General features: G+C 36.1%; 2 protein-coding genes across 4 annotated transcripts in view; one reads left to right on the top strand and one right to left on the bottom strand.

Annotated features, from left to right (window-relative positions):
* Positions 1-10,024, top strand: part of LOC106086296 (cartilage oligomeric matrix protein) — an 81,084-nt gene extending 71,060 nt beyond the window's left edge. Inside the window, exons 11-16 of the mRNA XM_059365104.1 lie at positions 4,141-4,347; positions 4,417-4,532; positions 7,754-8,526; positions 8,600-8,697; positions 8,789-9,526; positions 9,591-10,024. Coding sequence (XP_059221087.1) covers positions 4,141-4,347; positions 4,417-4,532; positions 7,754-8,526; positions 8,600-8,697; positions 8,789-9,526; positions 9,591-9,661 — 2,003 coding nt within the window. The 3' untranslated portion in view covers positions 9,662-10,024. The remainder of the gene's footprint in view (positions 1-4,140; positions 4,348-4,416; positions 4,533-7,753; positions 8,527-8,599; positions 8,698-8,788; positions 9,527-9,590) is intronic.
* Positions 10,025-14,482: 4,458 nt separating this feature from the next.
* The window catches only part of LOC106084256 (excitatory amino acid transporter 3), a 73,976-nt gene continuing 70,905 nt past the window's right edge, over positions 14,483-17,553 (bottom strand). For all 3 annotated transcript variants that reach the window (XM_013247859.2, XM_013248025.2, XM_013247943.2), the window contains exons 10-11: positions 16,709-16,805; positions 14,483-16,162 (exon numbers count right to left, since the gene is read on the bottom strand). In XM_013247859.2, the coding sequence (XP_013103313.2) occupies positions 16,103-16,162; positions 16,709-16,805 (157 nt within the window). In that variant the 3' untranslated portion in view covers positions 14,483-16,102. The remainder of the gene's footprint in view (positions 16,163-16,708; positions 16,806-17,553) is intronic.

Below are 17,553 nucleotides of genomic sequence, written 5' to 3'. Positions count from 1 at the left end.
CGGGTAATAAATAAAGCTTTTACGGGCTTCAGACCCTAAATCGGCAGATCGGTCTATATGGCAGCTATATCTAAATATAGTCCAATCTAAACCATGTTTAGGTCCGATGGTGGCCTAAAGCAACTCACTATTTAACTTTCAACGAAATTGGATATAAAATAAAGCTTTTATGGGCCTCACACCCTTTATCGACAGATCGGTCTATATGGCAGCTATATTTAAATATAGTCCAATCTGAACCATATTTGGGTCAGATGGTGGAAAACCTAATGCTACTCACTGTTTTAAATTTCAGCGAAATCGGATAAAAAATAAAACATTCATGGGCATTAGACCCTTTGCCGGCAGATGGGTCTATATAGCAGCTATAGCTTCAAGAACTTAACCAGCGTGCAACAAAAAGACGTATCTGTGCCAGCTCAATAGTTAAATCGTCTTAAAATTTTACGACGATCCGAAATATATACATGTAGGGTAGGAAATTGATATTTCGATGTGTTGCAAATGGAATGACTAAATGAATATACCCCTATCCTATAGTGGTGGGTATAAAAACATTTTTTTTATTGTTGGAAGTCATACCAATACGACATGTGCAATATTTCAACCAAATCGGGTAAGAATTCCGCCCTCTAAAAGCTCAAGAAGTATAATCGGTTTATATGGCAGATATATCACGATATAGACTGATTTAGACCATACTTAGCACAGTTGTTAGAAGTCATACAAAAACGATATGTGCAATATTACAACCAAATCGGATAAGAATTGCGCTCTCTAGAAGCTCAAGAAGTCTAATCGGGACATCGGCGGCTATATCAAGTTATGGACAGATTAAGATCACACTTGGCAGAGTTGTTGGAAGTCATACCAAAAAGACATATGCAAAATTTCAACAAAATTGGATAACAATTGCGCCCTCTAGAGGCTCAAGAAATATAATTGGGAGATCGGTCCATATGGGCAATATTTCAGCCAAATCGGATAAGAATTGCGTCCTCTAGAAACTCCAGAAGTCAAAAACCCAGACTAGTTTATATGACAGCTATATCAGGTTATGCGCCGATTAAAACGAAAATAAGAATAGTTGTTGGAAATCATAACAGAATATCTCATGCAAACATTTAAGCCAAATCGGAGAAGAATTGCGTTCTCTAAAAGCCCAAAAAGTCAAGACCCAAGATCAGTTTTTATGGCAGCTATATCAAAATATGGACCGATTTGGTCCAATTACAATCTCAACTGACCTACATTAATAAGAAGTATAGCTAGCTTTACTCCTTCGAAAGTTTAGACAGACAGCCGGACGGTCGAATATTTCGAGGTGTTACAAACAGAATGAGGAAATTAGTATACCCTTATCCCATGGCGCTTTAAGTTTGATGAGCGCCATCTAACTGACTCCCTAAATTTTTGAACGATCTGCGTTGCCATCATACAGGTGTATAGGCCTAAGATCGAAAATGACATTCAACTCCTTTCTTGCGACACCCCCCAATCCAATAGTAGCGGGAATAAAAGTGTTGTGGTTGTATGGTTCAACAGTCGGATCGAGATCTTTCTTCTTTTTTTATACCCTCCGTACAGTGGTCCGTCTGTCGAAATCACGATACCGCTCTAACGAAATAATAAATCCGCTTGAATTTTTATATAGATACTTTTTATTGATGTATATCATTGGGGATTGCAAATGGGCCATATCGGTTCAGATTTGGTGTTATGACTTCCAACTACCGTGTGAAGTACGGTCAGAATCGGTTCGTAATCTGATATAGCTCTCATATAAACTGATCTCCCAATTTGACATCTTGAGGCGCTGGTAGCGCAATTGTTATCCGATTTGGCTGAAATTTTGCAATGAGTGTTCTGTTACAACTCCCAACAACTGTGCCAAGTACAGTCCAAATCTTAGCACATTTTTATTTGTTTCTGTTCTCACAGTTGACTAAATTCTCATGAGTCTATGCAGACTATCATTATGGTGTCAACTCTCAAATGTCGGTACAACAGATATGGGAAAGTTATGATTGTTATATGGGAGTACATAACTTATTCACCGGTCCTTCTAATGGGTCCAGCGATTCCCCATATATCATGTTCATCTTGTTTTAGTCCAAAGAGGTGGGACGAAAAACTTAAATTTCGTATCACTCTGACCTTGAAGTCTGGTTGGTCCAGGAAGTTGATATTGCGGCCCGGCTGGCGTCTAGAAGGCCTTTGGAGTTGGGTCTCCGGCCTTGTAATTATTGAGGACCCTTTTGGGAGAAATGTGGAGGGCACGGAGAAAATTTAAGTTTTGTTTGATGGCACAGCTATTCCTATTCCTATTCTGAGATTCCTATATTGAGATTGCGGCCCAGCTGGCGTCTATAAGGCCCTTGGAATTGAGTTTCCGGCCTAGCTATTAGTGAGGGCCCTTTTGGGAGAAATGTTGAAGGCACAGGAAAAAAGGATGGGGACTAGTCTAAATCCTTGCTAGCGAATTACTACCGTAAAAAGATTTTTCAAACATTTTCTCTATTTTAAGACGATTTCTTTATCAACACGATACATCAAATGCTCTTACGTCCTTTACAGATACACAAATAGGGATATGTTGGAGTGTGAGGTATAGGTTTGAGTTTTAAATGTGAATCTTAAAGTTCTAATTCATTTAAAACCGTGTTTAAATCGTAATTTTTTCAATAAATCTATCAAGATTTAGGATAAAGCCAACTTAGATGTCTTTAGAAATATGAGCTTATAAAGCAATTAAGTTGTGCGCATGCCGAACAAACCAAAAACGCTGCTTAACATAAATGGTATACTTACTCTCATCTTTTGACTTATCGCTTAATTAATAAAGACACATATGAAATATTCAAAACTTATGAAAAATTCAAATTATAACCTCTCAACTTTTTGCGAATTATTCAGTAGCTCTAAGCTCATACATAACACAAATAAAATCTATAATTATTACAAAATACCGACATATATCTTATTAAAAACGTTAATTGTAGGGCTTATCTCACATAAGAATTAAGATATCAAAGTCTCATTAGGTTAACAACGGGTTTTGGGGCATACAAAGCAAAGCAATGGCCAGTGACCTTCCTAGGGGTAGGTGATACAACGACATACGATCAGCCAAACCAATTAAAATAACTGCTTTTTAAATTAGCTCCCTCCCTGCTTGCTTCATGGCATTTGATACATAGGAATTTTGTAAAATATTAAATAAATACACCTCGTAAATAAATGCATCGGGCCATTGTGGTCTTGGTAGAGGGGGATAGTGTAAATTATGAAGTAAACATAAGTAGTTCATATTTGTGGGTTTGACTTGCATATAACCCAGCAAACAACTTCATTAAATTCTTTAATGATTTGTTTTGGTAATTTGTGGCTTATCACCTCAGTACCGGTCTTAAGATAATTGTGTTATTTGAATTTTTTTTATTATGATTTTTTTTTTTGGCTTGTGACAATAGCTGCATAAGAAACTAAGCAAATATTTTGTAACTCTTGAGCAGCATAGGCACGCACCTTGGCTGGCGCGTTTGGGCTAGACTATGTTACAATGACTTTGTATAAAAATTAACATTTCAAGATTACAACGCCACGACTGTGGCTGGATAATCAAAGTGTTAATTATGGAAATAAACTCCAATTAGCATCGTATTTATGCCATATTCATATTTTTCCGGATTAGTAAAAATTACAAAAATAAAAATCAACATTCAACAACAAAACGATGTGTATATAGCGGATCAATTTTGGTTATGTTCAATAATTAATATGCAATTTTGAATGTTAAATAAGTAGAGACAAGTGATTAGAAGCCGTTTATTGGCATTAAAAGAATTCGTAAACCATAATTAGGCAAAAGAATTGGAAATGTGAGGGACGTTGACCTTAAACTATCCTACTAAAAAATTAGGCCAAACAATAACAATGCGAGGGACGTTGACCTTAAACCATCCCACTAAATTTATGATTAAATGTTGGAAGAAATACAATCTTGAAGACATCTGCTAAGAACATTTCATGCCTCAAGCTTTAAATTTCAGCTAAATGATTTCTGATTTTAAAATATTGGCATGCAATGCAAAGTTATTTTAAGCTAATCCTTCTCAATTATCTTTTCATATTTTATAGGTTCCAAGTGCACAGAGTCTCTAATTTCTCCCTATTATCGTTGCATCTCATGTGCCCGTGGTGAGCAATTGAATGGCACCAAATGTGTTGATGTCGACGAATGTGAAATGTATCGACCTTGCGATATGCTCTCAACTTGTGTCAACCAAAGTCCCGGGTTCCGATGTGAGCCATGTCCTTTGGGCTATGAGGGAATGCATGCCTATGGTGAGTGGATTTTTAGAAATCTTTTAGAAAACCCTAATTTGTGCATACAATTTAATATTTGTCTTTAAGGTTATTACGGTGAATATTGGAGTACTTCATATCAGCGTCAGACCTGTGTGGATGTTGATGAATGCCAAACTGGCATTGGCCGTTGTATGGCCAATTCGGTGTGTGTGAATACCATTGTAAGTAAAATATATATTTTATGAATATAGTATAAAATATAAGAAGAAACAATTCAAAATGTGCTAAATTCGACCTGGCTAAATCTCATATATAATCCATTATGGATCGCATGGGTGATGTTCTTTGCACTATTTCTCTTTAAAGGCAGAAACTAAAATCCAGTATGGCAAAGTCGGGCGGATTCGACCATATAGTATCGGATGAAAGATATATATTGAAGCTATATCTAAATGTGAACCGATTTTTAAGACATTTTGCGCATTTATGAGGACGTCAAACAAAACACCTCACTCTAAATTTTGTAAAGATCGAACCAAAATTGTGTTTTTTACAGCCTCAAAAGCTCATATCGGATGAAAGGTACATATGGGTGCTATGTCTAAAACTGAACCGATTTTGTTCTAAATCAATAATGTTCGTCCCTGGACCAAAAAACTGACTTGTGCAAAATTTCATGACAATCGGACCATAAATGCGACCTGTACCTTGATTACAAGAATATATGGACATGGACAGACGGATGGACTGACATAGCCCAATCGAATCAGGAACTGATTCTAACCTAATCGGTATACTTATCAATCGGTCAAGCGCTTCTATCTCTTAGCGTTGCAAACAAATGCACAAAGTTATAATACCCTGTACCGCAGTGTTGGTGTAGGGTATAAAAATATTAAAAGACGTCAAGTAACAAATCCTATGGATTTTTTTATTCCCACCACCATTGGATGTGGGTATACTTATCTAGTCATTCCATTTGTAAAACCTCGAAATATTGATCTGCGATCTCTCAAAGTATATTCCGGACATGGACATCCAGTCGATGTAGCCGAAGTGTTCTGGAATGACTTCCAACAACTGTGCTAAGTACGGTTCAAATCGCACAGAAAAAATTCACTGTTAGAGAGAACCCACTATCAAATTTGTATGTGAAACTATAAATTCTCAACGAATTTTAGCATTAAATCAAAGACAATATTTGTTGCTGTATACAAGAGACTTGACAGACAAAATTATTGAAATTGTGTTGACTTTCAACATATTCTTTATTTGAGGAGTTGTAAAAATAGTACTACCATATAGAGCACAAAACTCCCATGCTATTCATGACGTGCAATCCCAGGTTTAGGTGTAAGTCCCTCAGTCGGCCAAAAAAAAATTTTTTTTTATTGAACTTTTTTTAAAAAAATCGACATTAATAAAATATGAATTGAAAATTTTTGGAGTGGTTTTTACCTTTTTTTAATTTACGTTACACTTACTACTGTGCAGGAGTACTTATTGATTTAACTCATCACAAAGAAGATGTTGTTGGTAGGCTATAAGATGGGTGCAAGGGCACGAATCATGAGATCATGAGTTCAATACTCTGCGGCACCAAAATTATTAAAATTTGTTTTTGAGGGTAATAGTAGAGAGTGAGAGAGAAAAACCCGAGAGCAGCATTAAAACGAACGAGCAGAACAAGGGAAAAAAAACCACCACCCGAAGCAAAGCACATGCGTTGGCTGGTTAGATGGTTTTTTGCTTTGCTTATGGATATATTATTGTTATTGTTGTCATATGTTGGCTTACAAAGAGTGCCTTTCAACAACAAATTTGTAGTATGGATCGTTGAGATTCAAAATAAATTGTTGCTGGAAAATCAACAATTTTCGTAGTCGTTTTTTCGACCAAAGTTGTTGTTTTTCAAAATGATTTTTATCTGTGCGGTTATAACCTGATATAGTTCCCATATACACCGATCTCCCGATTAGACTTCTTGAGCATCTAGATGGCGCAATTGTTATCCGATTTGGCTGAAATTTTGCACATATTGTTTTGCTATGACTTCTAACAACTGTGCCAAATCTGTCTTTAATCTAATAAAGCTGCCATATAAACCGATCACCTAATTTGACTTTCTGAGCCTCTTGAGTGCGCAATTATTATTCAATTTGTCTGAAATTTTGGAGATGATACTTTTCTATGACTTGTACGGCTTAACAAGTACGGTCCATATCGGCCAATAACTTCATATAGCTCATATATATTTGAAAAAGTAATTCAAAGAACTTGACATATGCGACCCATGGTGGAGGGTATATAAGAGTCGGCCCAGCCGAACTTAGCAAGTTTTTAGTTGTTATTTTTTTATTTTGATATTTTTTTTTTGCTTAATTGTTTTTATTTTATTCCACAATTCTATTGTTATACCCTCCACCATAGGATGGGGGTATACTTATTTCGTCATTCTGTTTGTAACACCTAGAAATATGAGTCTGACACCCCATAAAGTGTATATATTCTTAATCGTCATGTCATTTTAAGTCGATCTAGCCATGTCCGTCCGTCCGTCTGTCTGTCGAAAGCACGCTTACTTTCGAAGGAGTAAAACTAGCCGCTTGAAATTCTTCACAAATACTTTTTATTAGTGTAGGTCGGTTGGGATTGTAAATAGTCCAAATCGGTCCATGGTGTGATAAAGCTGCCATATTAACCGATCTTGGTTCTTGACTTCTGAAATTTTGCACGTAGTGTTTTGGTATCATATCTAACAACTGTGCTAAGTATGGTTTAAATCGGTTCATATAGCTGTCATATAAACCGACTTCTTGAGACAATAGAGCGCGCAATTCTCATCCGATTTGGCTGAAATTTAGCATAAGATGTTTTGCTATGACTTCCAATAGCTATGCTAATTATGGCGCAAATCGGTACATAACCTGATATAGCTGCCATATACACTGATCTGGTATCCTGACTTCTTGAGCCTCTAGAGGGCGCAATTCTTATCCGATTTGGCAGAAATTTTGTACAACGGCATCTCTCATGACTTTCAACACACGCCTCTAATATGGTCTGAATCGATCAATAGCTTGATTCCGCTCCCATATAAAACTATGTCCTGATTTTGCTTCTTGATCCCCTACAAGGCGCAATTCTTATTCGAATGAACTGAAATATTACACAATGTCTTCTACAATGTTCGGCATTAATTTATGCTCCGAATCGGACTATATCTTGATATAGCTCCAATAGCATAACAGTTCTTATTCAATAATTTTTGTTTGTCTAAAAGAGATACCGCGCATAGAACTCGACAAATGCGATCCATGATGGAGGGTAAATAAGATTCGGCCCGGCCGAACTTAGCACGCTCTTACTTGTTTTTTATGCGTTTCTAGTTTTTTTTTTTGTTATTCTAAAAGACTTTATATTGTTTTTTCCATGTTTTTAGGGTTCCTACCAATGTCATTGTCGCGAGGGTTATAAAATGAATGGAACCAGTTGCAATCCAGTGGCTGGCCTTTGCCCTGATGGCACCATTTGTGACAGCAATGCCATGTGTATACTCTCGGATAATTTCAAATATCGTTGCAAGTGTCATGTAGGCTGGGCTGGCAATGGTTTCATATGTGGCCGCGATCAAGACTTGGACAGTTGGCCCGATCATCAGTTGCCCTGTGCCGATCCCCATTGCAGTCAAGATAATTGTCCCCATTTACCCAATTCAGGACAAGAGGACAGTGATCATGATGGCATTGGAGATGGTTGTGATGATGATGCCGATGGTGATCTTATAACCAATGACAAGGATAACTGCCCGTTTGTTTATAACTCGGATCAATTGGATTCGGATCATGATGGTGTGGGTGATGCCTGTGATAATTGTCCTTTTGTGCCCAATCGCAAGCAATTGGATACGGATAATGATGGCTTGGGAAATGATTGTGATGATGATATTGATAATGACACCGTGGTCAATGCCTATGATAATTGTATGTTGGTGCCGAATCTCAATCAGCTGGATTTTGATGGCGATGGCATTGGAGATGTATGCGATAATTGTCCTTCAATATCGAATCCTTCACAAGAGGATCGTGATAATGATCTATTGGGAGATGCTTGTGATAGTGAGATTGATGGTGATAATGATGGTATACAGGATTCGGAGGATAATTGTCCCATGGTTAGCAACGCTGATCAATTGGATACCGATGGTGATGGCAAGTAAGTAAGGGGAGGGGGAAGGGGGAAACCTACTATAAAAGGAGGAGAATTTATTTTTTATATGTTTGTTTAGAGGAGACGCTTGCGATGATGATATGGATGGTGATGGTATACCCAATTACAGAGATAATTGTCCTTTGGCCAAAAATCCCAATCAATTGGATATGAATAGTAAGTTTATTAAAAATTAATGAATTTTAAAAGAGTTTTCCTTGTTTTTTGAAAATTTCTAACAATCTTTTCTTTTGCTATTTTCCTCCAGATAATGGCAAAGGCGATTTGTGTGAATATGACGAGGATGACGATGGCACTCCCAATATCATAGACAATTGTCCCAATAATTCCATGATATATTCAACCGATTTCCGCGCCATACGCTCCGTCATTCTAGATCCTGAGGGTGAGGCCCAGCTCGATCCCAATTGGGAAGTTCATGCCAATGGCTCGGAGATTATACAAACCTTGAATAGTGACCCTGGTCTGGTTGTGGGCCATGATGCCTTTGGCGGTGTGGACTTTGAGGGCACTTTCTATGTCAACGATGACACCGACGATGATTATGTCGGCTTTATTTTCAGCTATCAAAGCAATCGCAAATTCTACATTGTCATGTGGAAGAAAAATACCCAAACCTATTGGCATTCCACTCCATTCCGTGCTTCCGGTGAGCCGGGCATACAAATTAAATTGGTAGATAGTGTAACTGGTCCGGGTTCCATGTTGCGCAATAGTCTGTGGCATAGTGGTGACACCAAGGATCAGGTGCGCCTGCTGTGGAAGGATCCCAAGAATATGGGTTGGAAGGAGAAGACTTCCTACCGTTGGTCTCTGATACATCGTCCTGCCATTGGTCTCATACGTCTGCGAATGTTTGAGGGCGATAAGTTGGTGTTGGATTCGCAAAATGTCTATGACTCCACCTTGAAGGGCGGACGTTTGGGAGCCTTCTGTTTCTCGCAGCAAATGATCATTTGGTCAGATCTTATATACAAGTGCAACAGTAAGTGAACTAAACTGAAACTACTTAAACTCACATAACAACATTTCCCTTCTGGTTATTACAGATCGCCTGCCTGCTTTGGTCTACAACGACTTGCCTTCACATTTGAAGCAAAAGGCAGAAATCGATAGATAAATGCAACCGTCCTTTCATATAATAATTGCCTTACTTGCCTTTTATTTAAATTATTTTCTTAAATTCGACATTTAACCCTTTCTTAATAAACGAATTCGACTGATATGCTCCCTTTTAGAAGCAGGCAATTATTATAATTTTTTTTTTTTATTTTTAGTTTAAATAATTTTTTGAGATTATTTTGTATTGTGTGGTGCTTCAAGTCCTTTTCACTGTTATTTAAATAAAATTCTAGTTATTTAAGATTAATTATTAATTAGTAATGCCATAATAGTCTGTTATAAGGTACACAAAACAAAAAAAAAACGAATATAACGAAACGAGATTTTTGTAATAAAACGATAAAATGCGATTAAAACTTTACGTGTTAAAGGAAGAGTTTGTCTTCAAATCTAAGGTAAGTTGGAATTGTAATTTTGAAGATAATGTTGTCATTGTGCCATTTTGGCATTTTTGTATACTCACCATCATAGGATGGGAGTGTACTAATCTACTCATTCTGTTTGTAACACCTCGAAATATTCGTCTAAGATTCAGATCGTCTCAACATTCTAAGCCATGTCCGTCCGTCCGCCTGTTTAAATCACTATAGAGGTCGAACGCGTAAAGCTAGCCGCTTGAAATTTTGCACCGATACTTTATACCGATGTAGGTCATTGACGATTGCAAATGGATCATATCGCTTCAGATTGAGATATAGCTCCCATATAAACCAGTCCCCCGATTTGTCTTCTTGAACCCCTGGAAGCGCCAATTTTTTTCCGATTTAACTGAAATTTCGCATGTAGTGTTCCATTATGACTTCCTAAAACTGTGAAAAGTACGGTCTAAATCGGTGCATAAGCTGATATAGCTCCCATATAAACCGATCTCCCGATTCGACTTCTTGAGCCCCTGGAAGCCGCAATTTTAATCCGATTTGGCTGGAATTTTGCATGCGAAGTACTGTTTTAACTTCCAACAACTGTGTTCAGTACGGTTCAAATCGGTCTATAACCTGCTATAGCTCCCATATAAACCGATCTCCCTATTCGACTTCTAGAGTCCTTACTAGCCGCTATTTTTGTCCGATTTGGATGAAATATTGCATACGGTGTTTAGTTATAACTTCCACCAACTGTGTTCAGTACGGTCGAAATCGGTCTATAACCTGACATAGCTTCCATATAAACCAATCTCCCGATTTAACTTCTTGAGCCCTTATATACTTCACTTTTTTCTAAATTACACTCAAATATACATCTGTGCAAAATTTTAGAGTTTAATGTTGACTCTTTTAACTATTTTTGCCCAAAGAATGTATGAAGAGGCAACAATATACGGCAGTAGTACTGGCAGCAGGGCGTGGTGAGGTCACGGACACTTGACATTCGATTCGGCGATGCACCGTGATATTCACTCACAACAGCGATATCATTGTGCCTTGTCGCCAATGATACCCCTGTAGTATGATACGAGGTTAGCACTGTCATTAGGCGGTTTTTCTAGCGGCAAGGCAAATGGTTTACTACAAGGTTCCAAGACACTTCATTCGCATACTTTACTTACCTCAAGGTTTATTTCCTTCCGCAGACAACAATTGTACCCTTAAGTCTTTGCAATTTTACTTATATCACAAATTGGGAATTTAGTTTCAGGGAAGGGTCAAACAGATGTTCCAAAAGTAGGAGGTGCGCCCAAACCACACAACTCCACTGAGCGGACGTACTCTTTCCTCCTCCAACCGACATGCTCTTTTATGGCTTTATATACAAATCGGATAACCTAACTCTGTCTTCATTTTGAAAATTGAGGAAAGCAGATATTTTCTAGTACCTAATCTATCGAAAGACTTAACTCCATATTCTGTAAAAATTTACTGCAATTCGTATTATTTGGGATTCTATACAGAAGAAACCAACCAATAAACACGATAAAAAAAATACATTGCAATGTTACCCTGTGTTACATTCAACATTCACAATAGTTATTGGATATATGTTCGTAGAGCGACATCTATAACAAACGGTCACGGAGTGTTGCCAATTCATTATTTTCCCATCTGGTTCAGCTTTGCCACAAACTTTCTCTTATTGCCAAGATCCAAGGGTTATCAATTAATTAAGTGTTTTTGTGCTTCTTCTTCGCGATATCGTAAAAAAGCTCGACCATTATTAGGTTTTTTTGTTTTGGTTTCGTTCGGCGGCCATGTTCGGAGCCGAACAATGGTTAAAACAGTTTACAACAAATGCCTGAAATTATGCTTTTGGAATGTTTTTTAATATCGGCAATGCCGATTCCGGGTTCACTTTGATTAAAGTTGACAATACAGTTAACTCGTTGATAAAACAAACAAAGAGTTATCAATTATTATTATATTAATCCCTCTTTGATTGTGTGGTAGTAAACTGCATTATTCACCCTTATCTTGGTCACTGGTCATCCAGTATTTTTCGGTTAAAATCCCTCATATATATTAGCCCTCTTTGCATGCAGCAAGTTTCCCATCATAACCAAAAAATTCCAACATCAAACTCAGCATTGCCGATATTTTGTGCGTTTTATCCGAAGCATAATTTCAGGCATTTAATTTAACTGCTTTATAGTTGGGTCAGATTACCGAAGTATATTTTCAAGTTGGGTTCTCCTTGTCAAAGAGTGATATAAAAATATAAACAAAAGCGAATGAAATATGTTGTGAGGTTGTAAACTGCATTGTCCACATGCTGCACACCAATCAAAAGAGGGATTAATATATAAAAGCTGGTACCATATACGTTTTTCACTGTTGAAAACACGGTTACTTTTTGAAACACTACAAAAATCTAGCTGAAAACATAATACTAATAATAATGAAGGAATTTCCTACTAAATGCAATCAGCAAGTTTTTTTGCTTCAAAATCTATTATCTAAAAAAATTAATAACGAAAATATGTTGCAAAAACGAACATAGTACCTGCCATAGAGGGTTTCTAAGCGAAAAATACAGTATGGCCAGTGACCAAAATTAGGGTGCAACATGTGAATAATGCAGTTTAGAACCTCACAACATATTTTGTTCATAATTTCAAACAACTCTTTGACAAGGTAACCCGCATTATCTATCGATAATAAAAAATGTACTATGCTAATCTTACTCAACGTTAAAGCATTAAAATTTAATGCCTAAAATTATGCTTTGGACAAAAACTAACAAAATATCTGCAAAGTTGACATTTGTTTGATTAAAATGGGAAAATGCATTGCTGCATGCAAAAAGAACCTATTATATATGATGGATTTTAGGCGAAAAATAGTGGATGACCAGTGTCCAACATGTGGATAATTGAGTTTACAACCTCACGATCAAAGAAGGATGAATATAATAATAATTGATAACTCTTTGATTTTGACAAGCTAACTGTAAAGCCAACTTTTATCAAGGTGAACTCGGAAGCAGCAATGCCAATACTTAAAACACATATCTAAGGCATAAATTCAGGCATTTGATGTAAACTTTTTTAGAAACCAAAGTTTGATGTTTGACACCACACATCAAAGAGGGTAAAAAAGAAGAAGAGTGGGATTCTGCTTGGTCTTCCCCATACCGTAAAATAACTTGCGTTAAAGACACAACCTGTTCGATGTATTCCAATTGGATTCACATTGAGGGTTGCAACATTTTAGGGTTTTCCTGTTTTGATTCGGACATTTGTTCGAACATTTGTTTCGTATTTTGCTTTGTTTCTTGCAACCGAAAGTTGGGATAAAAGGAAAAACGAAATATCGTAAGCAATTCAAACATGTTGTGTCTTTAACTTTTGCCACTCTTCATTCCGAATCGGGCTCTAATGCCAACTCTTTTTCTTTTTTACCCTCTAATGCCAACTTTTCTTCTTCTTTACCCTCTAATGCCTATTCTCCTTCTTCTTAACCCTCTTTGCTTCGTTCGGCAGCCATGCTTTGTGCCGAACACTTGTTACAAGTTTACAACAAACGCCTGAAATTATGCTTTAAAAATTTTGTTTTAGTAGTGCAGATTCCGGGTTTACTTGATGCAGTCAAAGAGGGTGAGAAAGGAAAAGAGTTGGCATTAGAGCGAAATACGGCATGGCCAGTGACAAAAGTTAAAGACACAACATGATTGAGTTGCTTACGATAATTCGTTTTTCCTTTTATTCCAACTTTCGGTTGCAAAGAAACAAAGCAAAATACGAAAAATGTTCGAACGAATGCCCGAATCAAAACAGAATAACCCGAAAATGTTGCAACCCTCAATGTGATTCCAATTGGAATACATGGAAAATGTTGTGTCTTTAACGCATGTTATTTTACGGTACGGGGAAGACAAAGCAGAAACCCTCTCTTGTATTATCTCACCCTCTTTGGATGCAGTCAGCTCGTTGATAACAAAGAGGGTGAGATAATACAAGAGAGGGTTTCTGCTTTGTCTTCCCCGTACCGTAAAATAACATGCGTTAAAGACACAACATTTTCCATGTATTCCAATTGGAATCACATTGAGGGTTGCAACATTTTCGGGTTATTCTGTTTTGATTCGGGCATTCGTTCGAACATTTTTCGTATTTTGCTTTGTTTCTTTGCAACCGAAAGTTGGAATAAAAGGAAAAACGAATTATCGTAAGCAACTCAATCATGTTGTGTCTTTAACTTTTGTCACTGGCCATGCCGTATTTCGCTCTAATGCCAACTCTTTTCCTTTCTCACCCTCTTTGGGGTTTACCCCCTGTTGCAAAAGACACTCAATTTTGTTTCATTAACCCTTTGAGGGGCAACACTCATTTATAAGTGAATACTTTCCGTTTCCGTTGAAGATAATTGTTAAAGAAAATATACAAAAATAATTTTTTATTAAATCCTTTTTTTGTTACGAGTTTATTTGTTAAAGATTTCTGTGAACATATATTTCATTATTTTTATTATCAATATTATTTTAAACTACACAACTAGCAAAAAATATGTATGTACGTATGTATGTTGGCTTTTTTTATTATCAATCAATAACAATTGTAAATGTACGTATGTGTGGCTCTGCTTCTGTGTTTCTGGGTGTTTATGTGTGCTTGAGTATATCGATAGTTTAATTAATTAATTAATTTATTATCAGATAATATCACCAATTGATTATAACAAATCGTATAATGTTAATCCGATATGGAATAACACAAGGTAGCGAATAGAAGGGCAAGTATGGAAAATTTGGAATATTTCGCAGGGGAGGTTTACACTTAAAGACTCGCAGTTTTATATTATTTTATTTATTTTAACCACAATAAGCATTGGCGTAATAGAAATATCTGTGTATTAACTGTTGCCAATTATTTTTTTTTGCAATTTCTTTGTACGTGTAAAGCTCCCATTACATTTCTTGCCTATAAATTAATTGCTTTCCTAGTAGCTTTATTTATTTTTTTTTTTGCTTCTTTTGGTTTCGTTTGTTTGTTTTTGATAAACTGCCTTTTATTTATTGTCATTTATTGTATATATAGAATTATTCATTTGTTTTAAATATATAATAGAGATATACTTATACTATTAAGTATTTACACAAAATAAGGAGAAGGATTACAGTATGCATTTAAACTTTTTGTATTATTTGGTGGTACAAGATGAACGAACGCGAACATTAAAGCGGGTAATTTTCTTTTTTTTTAATTTTTTTCTTTAAATTATTTTCAATGTATATGGCCGAAATGTGTACAAATAATATATTATAAATATATATATAAAAAAATACAATGAGGATAGACCGATCATGAGTTTTTTGTTTTTTTTTTTGTATAAACTTAAAAAGTAATTTGAGTTAATTATAAAAAAAATGTTAGAGAGGGAGAGAGCAGATCTCACCTATGGGTCTTTGAACATTTTTCCTTTTTTTAATTTTCTTATATTTTGTTAACAATGCTTTGGGAGTGGGGGGCTCCTTCTTCTTGGTTTCCGTTTTTTTCTGTTTAGTATGAAGTATTTGCTAATTTTTTTTAACTTGAATTTTATTTTACCTATTGCCATCATCAATTTATTTCATGAAAATATTTACATTGTAAATATTGGTATTTTTTTTTGTTATTTTTCCTGTTTAGAACAATTAATGCCTTTTTCTTCTAAGATCGCAATTGGTGGTTTTTCTTATTGCTTTTACTAAATTTGAAGGAAAAATTCGTTGAACAATGTTTGGGCGTTTTTTTCTTTGCTTCCCAAGTTGAGGGCCTAGCCTTAGTTGTTTTAAAGGCCAACAAATTTCGCGTAGTAGCTAAATTAAGGATTTTAGGTTTTTTTTTTTTGCATTTTCATTTCAAACATTTAGAAGACAAGAAGACGTGCTTTTGGAATGGAGCGAACACATCATTTGTCTGTACAAAATTAAAGTTAGCACGTCGCTCTTAAGTTTAGTTAACAAATAGATGGGCTATGATGTCCTTTCTAAACGCTGATACTGCCTTACAAAAAAAGTTGGAGGCTGTCTATTCCTTTTCATGGCCATTGGCACCCAATTCCATCAGTTCATGAGGTTCGGCGTTCAACTAAAGTTTAAATAGGAATACATTTAAGTTAATAAAATGTTACATGTACAGTCGAAACCGGACAAGTGAAATGCTAAAAATGCATCAATTTGGTTTCACTTATCCGTAATTTTCGGTTAAACGCAGTTCGGGTATGTGACAGTCATTTTCAGTTAAGCGTAAAATCATTAGTGTAGTCGTATTTGAAAGCTAGTGTGCGAATTATGTATGGCATAACTGAGTAGAAAAAGAGCAATGTTTAGCAGAACTCTTCAAGAGTCAGAGACAATGTTTAGAGTAATGTTAAAATATGTTTTGCGAGCATAATTTTTCACTTGTGCGATTTTAGTTTTATATAAAAGTGCTATTTGGTGTTTGAAAACTTTTCAGTTTAGCGACATTTTCATTTAAGCGATTTTTCTCAAAAGCGAATTCAATTCCATTGAATATCACCAAAACTTAATGGTTTTTTCCATCACTTTTCACTTAAGCGAGATTTTTCACTGAAGCGTATTACAGTTATGAGGTTTCGACTGTATTAAAAAAAAAGAAAACCCCGTTGCTTACCCGATCCGCACTTTGTAAATCCTTTTTGGATAAGTGGTTCACCAAAATTGTACCCAAGGCATCACACATGACATTGATGGTGGTACGGAAACGATCACTAAGAACAAAAGCAAAACAATAAATTGGATTAATATTTAGGAATAAAAAAGATTAAATCAAATGTTATAAAAAATAAGTAAAAAGGCGTTAAGTTCGGTCGGGCCGAACTTTGGATACCCACCACCTCGGGTATATATGTAAACCACCTTTCGCCATAAACCGGTGAAAATGCATACTTTATGCCCACATAGCAGCTTTAACGAAATATGCTCCGATTTGGGCCAAATTCGACACAGATATTGACTGGTCTAATAAGTACAAGTCACATTGATCAATTTTGTATAGCGAAATATTGGTCTTTTTGGTAGCCACATCCAAATATAGATCGATCTGAACCATCCACGACACGGATGTCGAAAAGCTTAACATAAGTTCGTGTGTCAAATTTTGGACGAAATCGGATTATAAATGCGCCTTTTATGGGGCCAAGATTTTAAATCGAGAGATCGATCTATATGGCAGGAAGTATGTCGAAGGGCCTAACGTAACTCACTGTCCAAATTTTAGTGACGTCGGAAAATAAATGCGCCTTTTATGGGCCCAAACCCTTAAATCGAGAGATCGGCCTATATGGCAGCTATATTAAAATCTGGAGCGATCTTGGCCAAATTGAAGAAAAATGTCGAAGGGCTTAACACAACTCACTGTCCCAAATTTCACTAAAATCGGATTTTAAATGTCGCTTTTATAGGTCTAAGACTCTAAATCGGCCGATCGGTCTATATGGGAGCTATATCAAGATATAG

This window comes from Stomoxys calcitrans, chromosome 3 (assembly GCF_963082655.1).
Source record: "Stomoxys calcitrans chromosome 3, idStoCalc2.1, whole genome shotgun sequence".
Lineage (NCBI taxonomy): Eukaryota > Metazoa > Arthropoda > Insecta > Diptera > Muscidae > Stomoxys > Stomoxys calcitrans.
The sequence above is the reverse complement of the archived record's forward strand: the minus strand, read 5'-3'. Positions and strand labels throughout refer to the sequence as shown.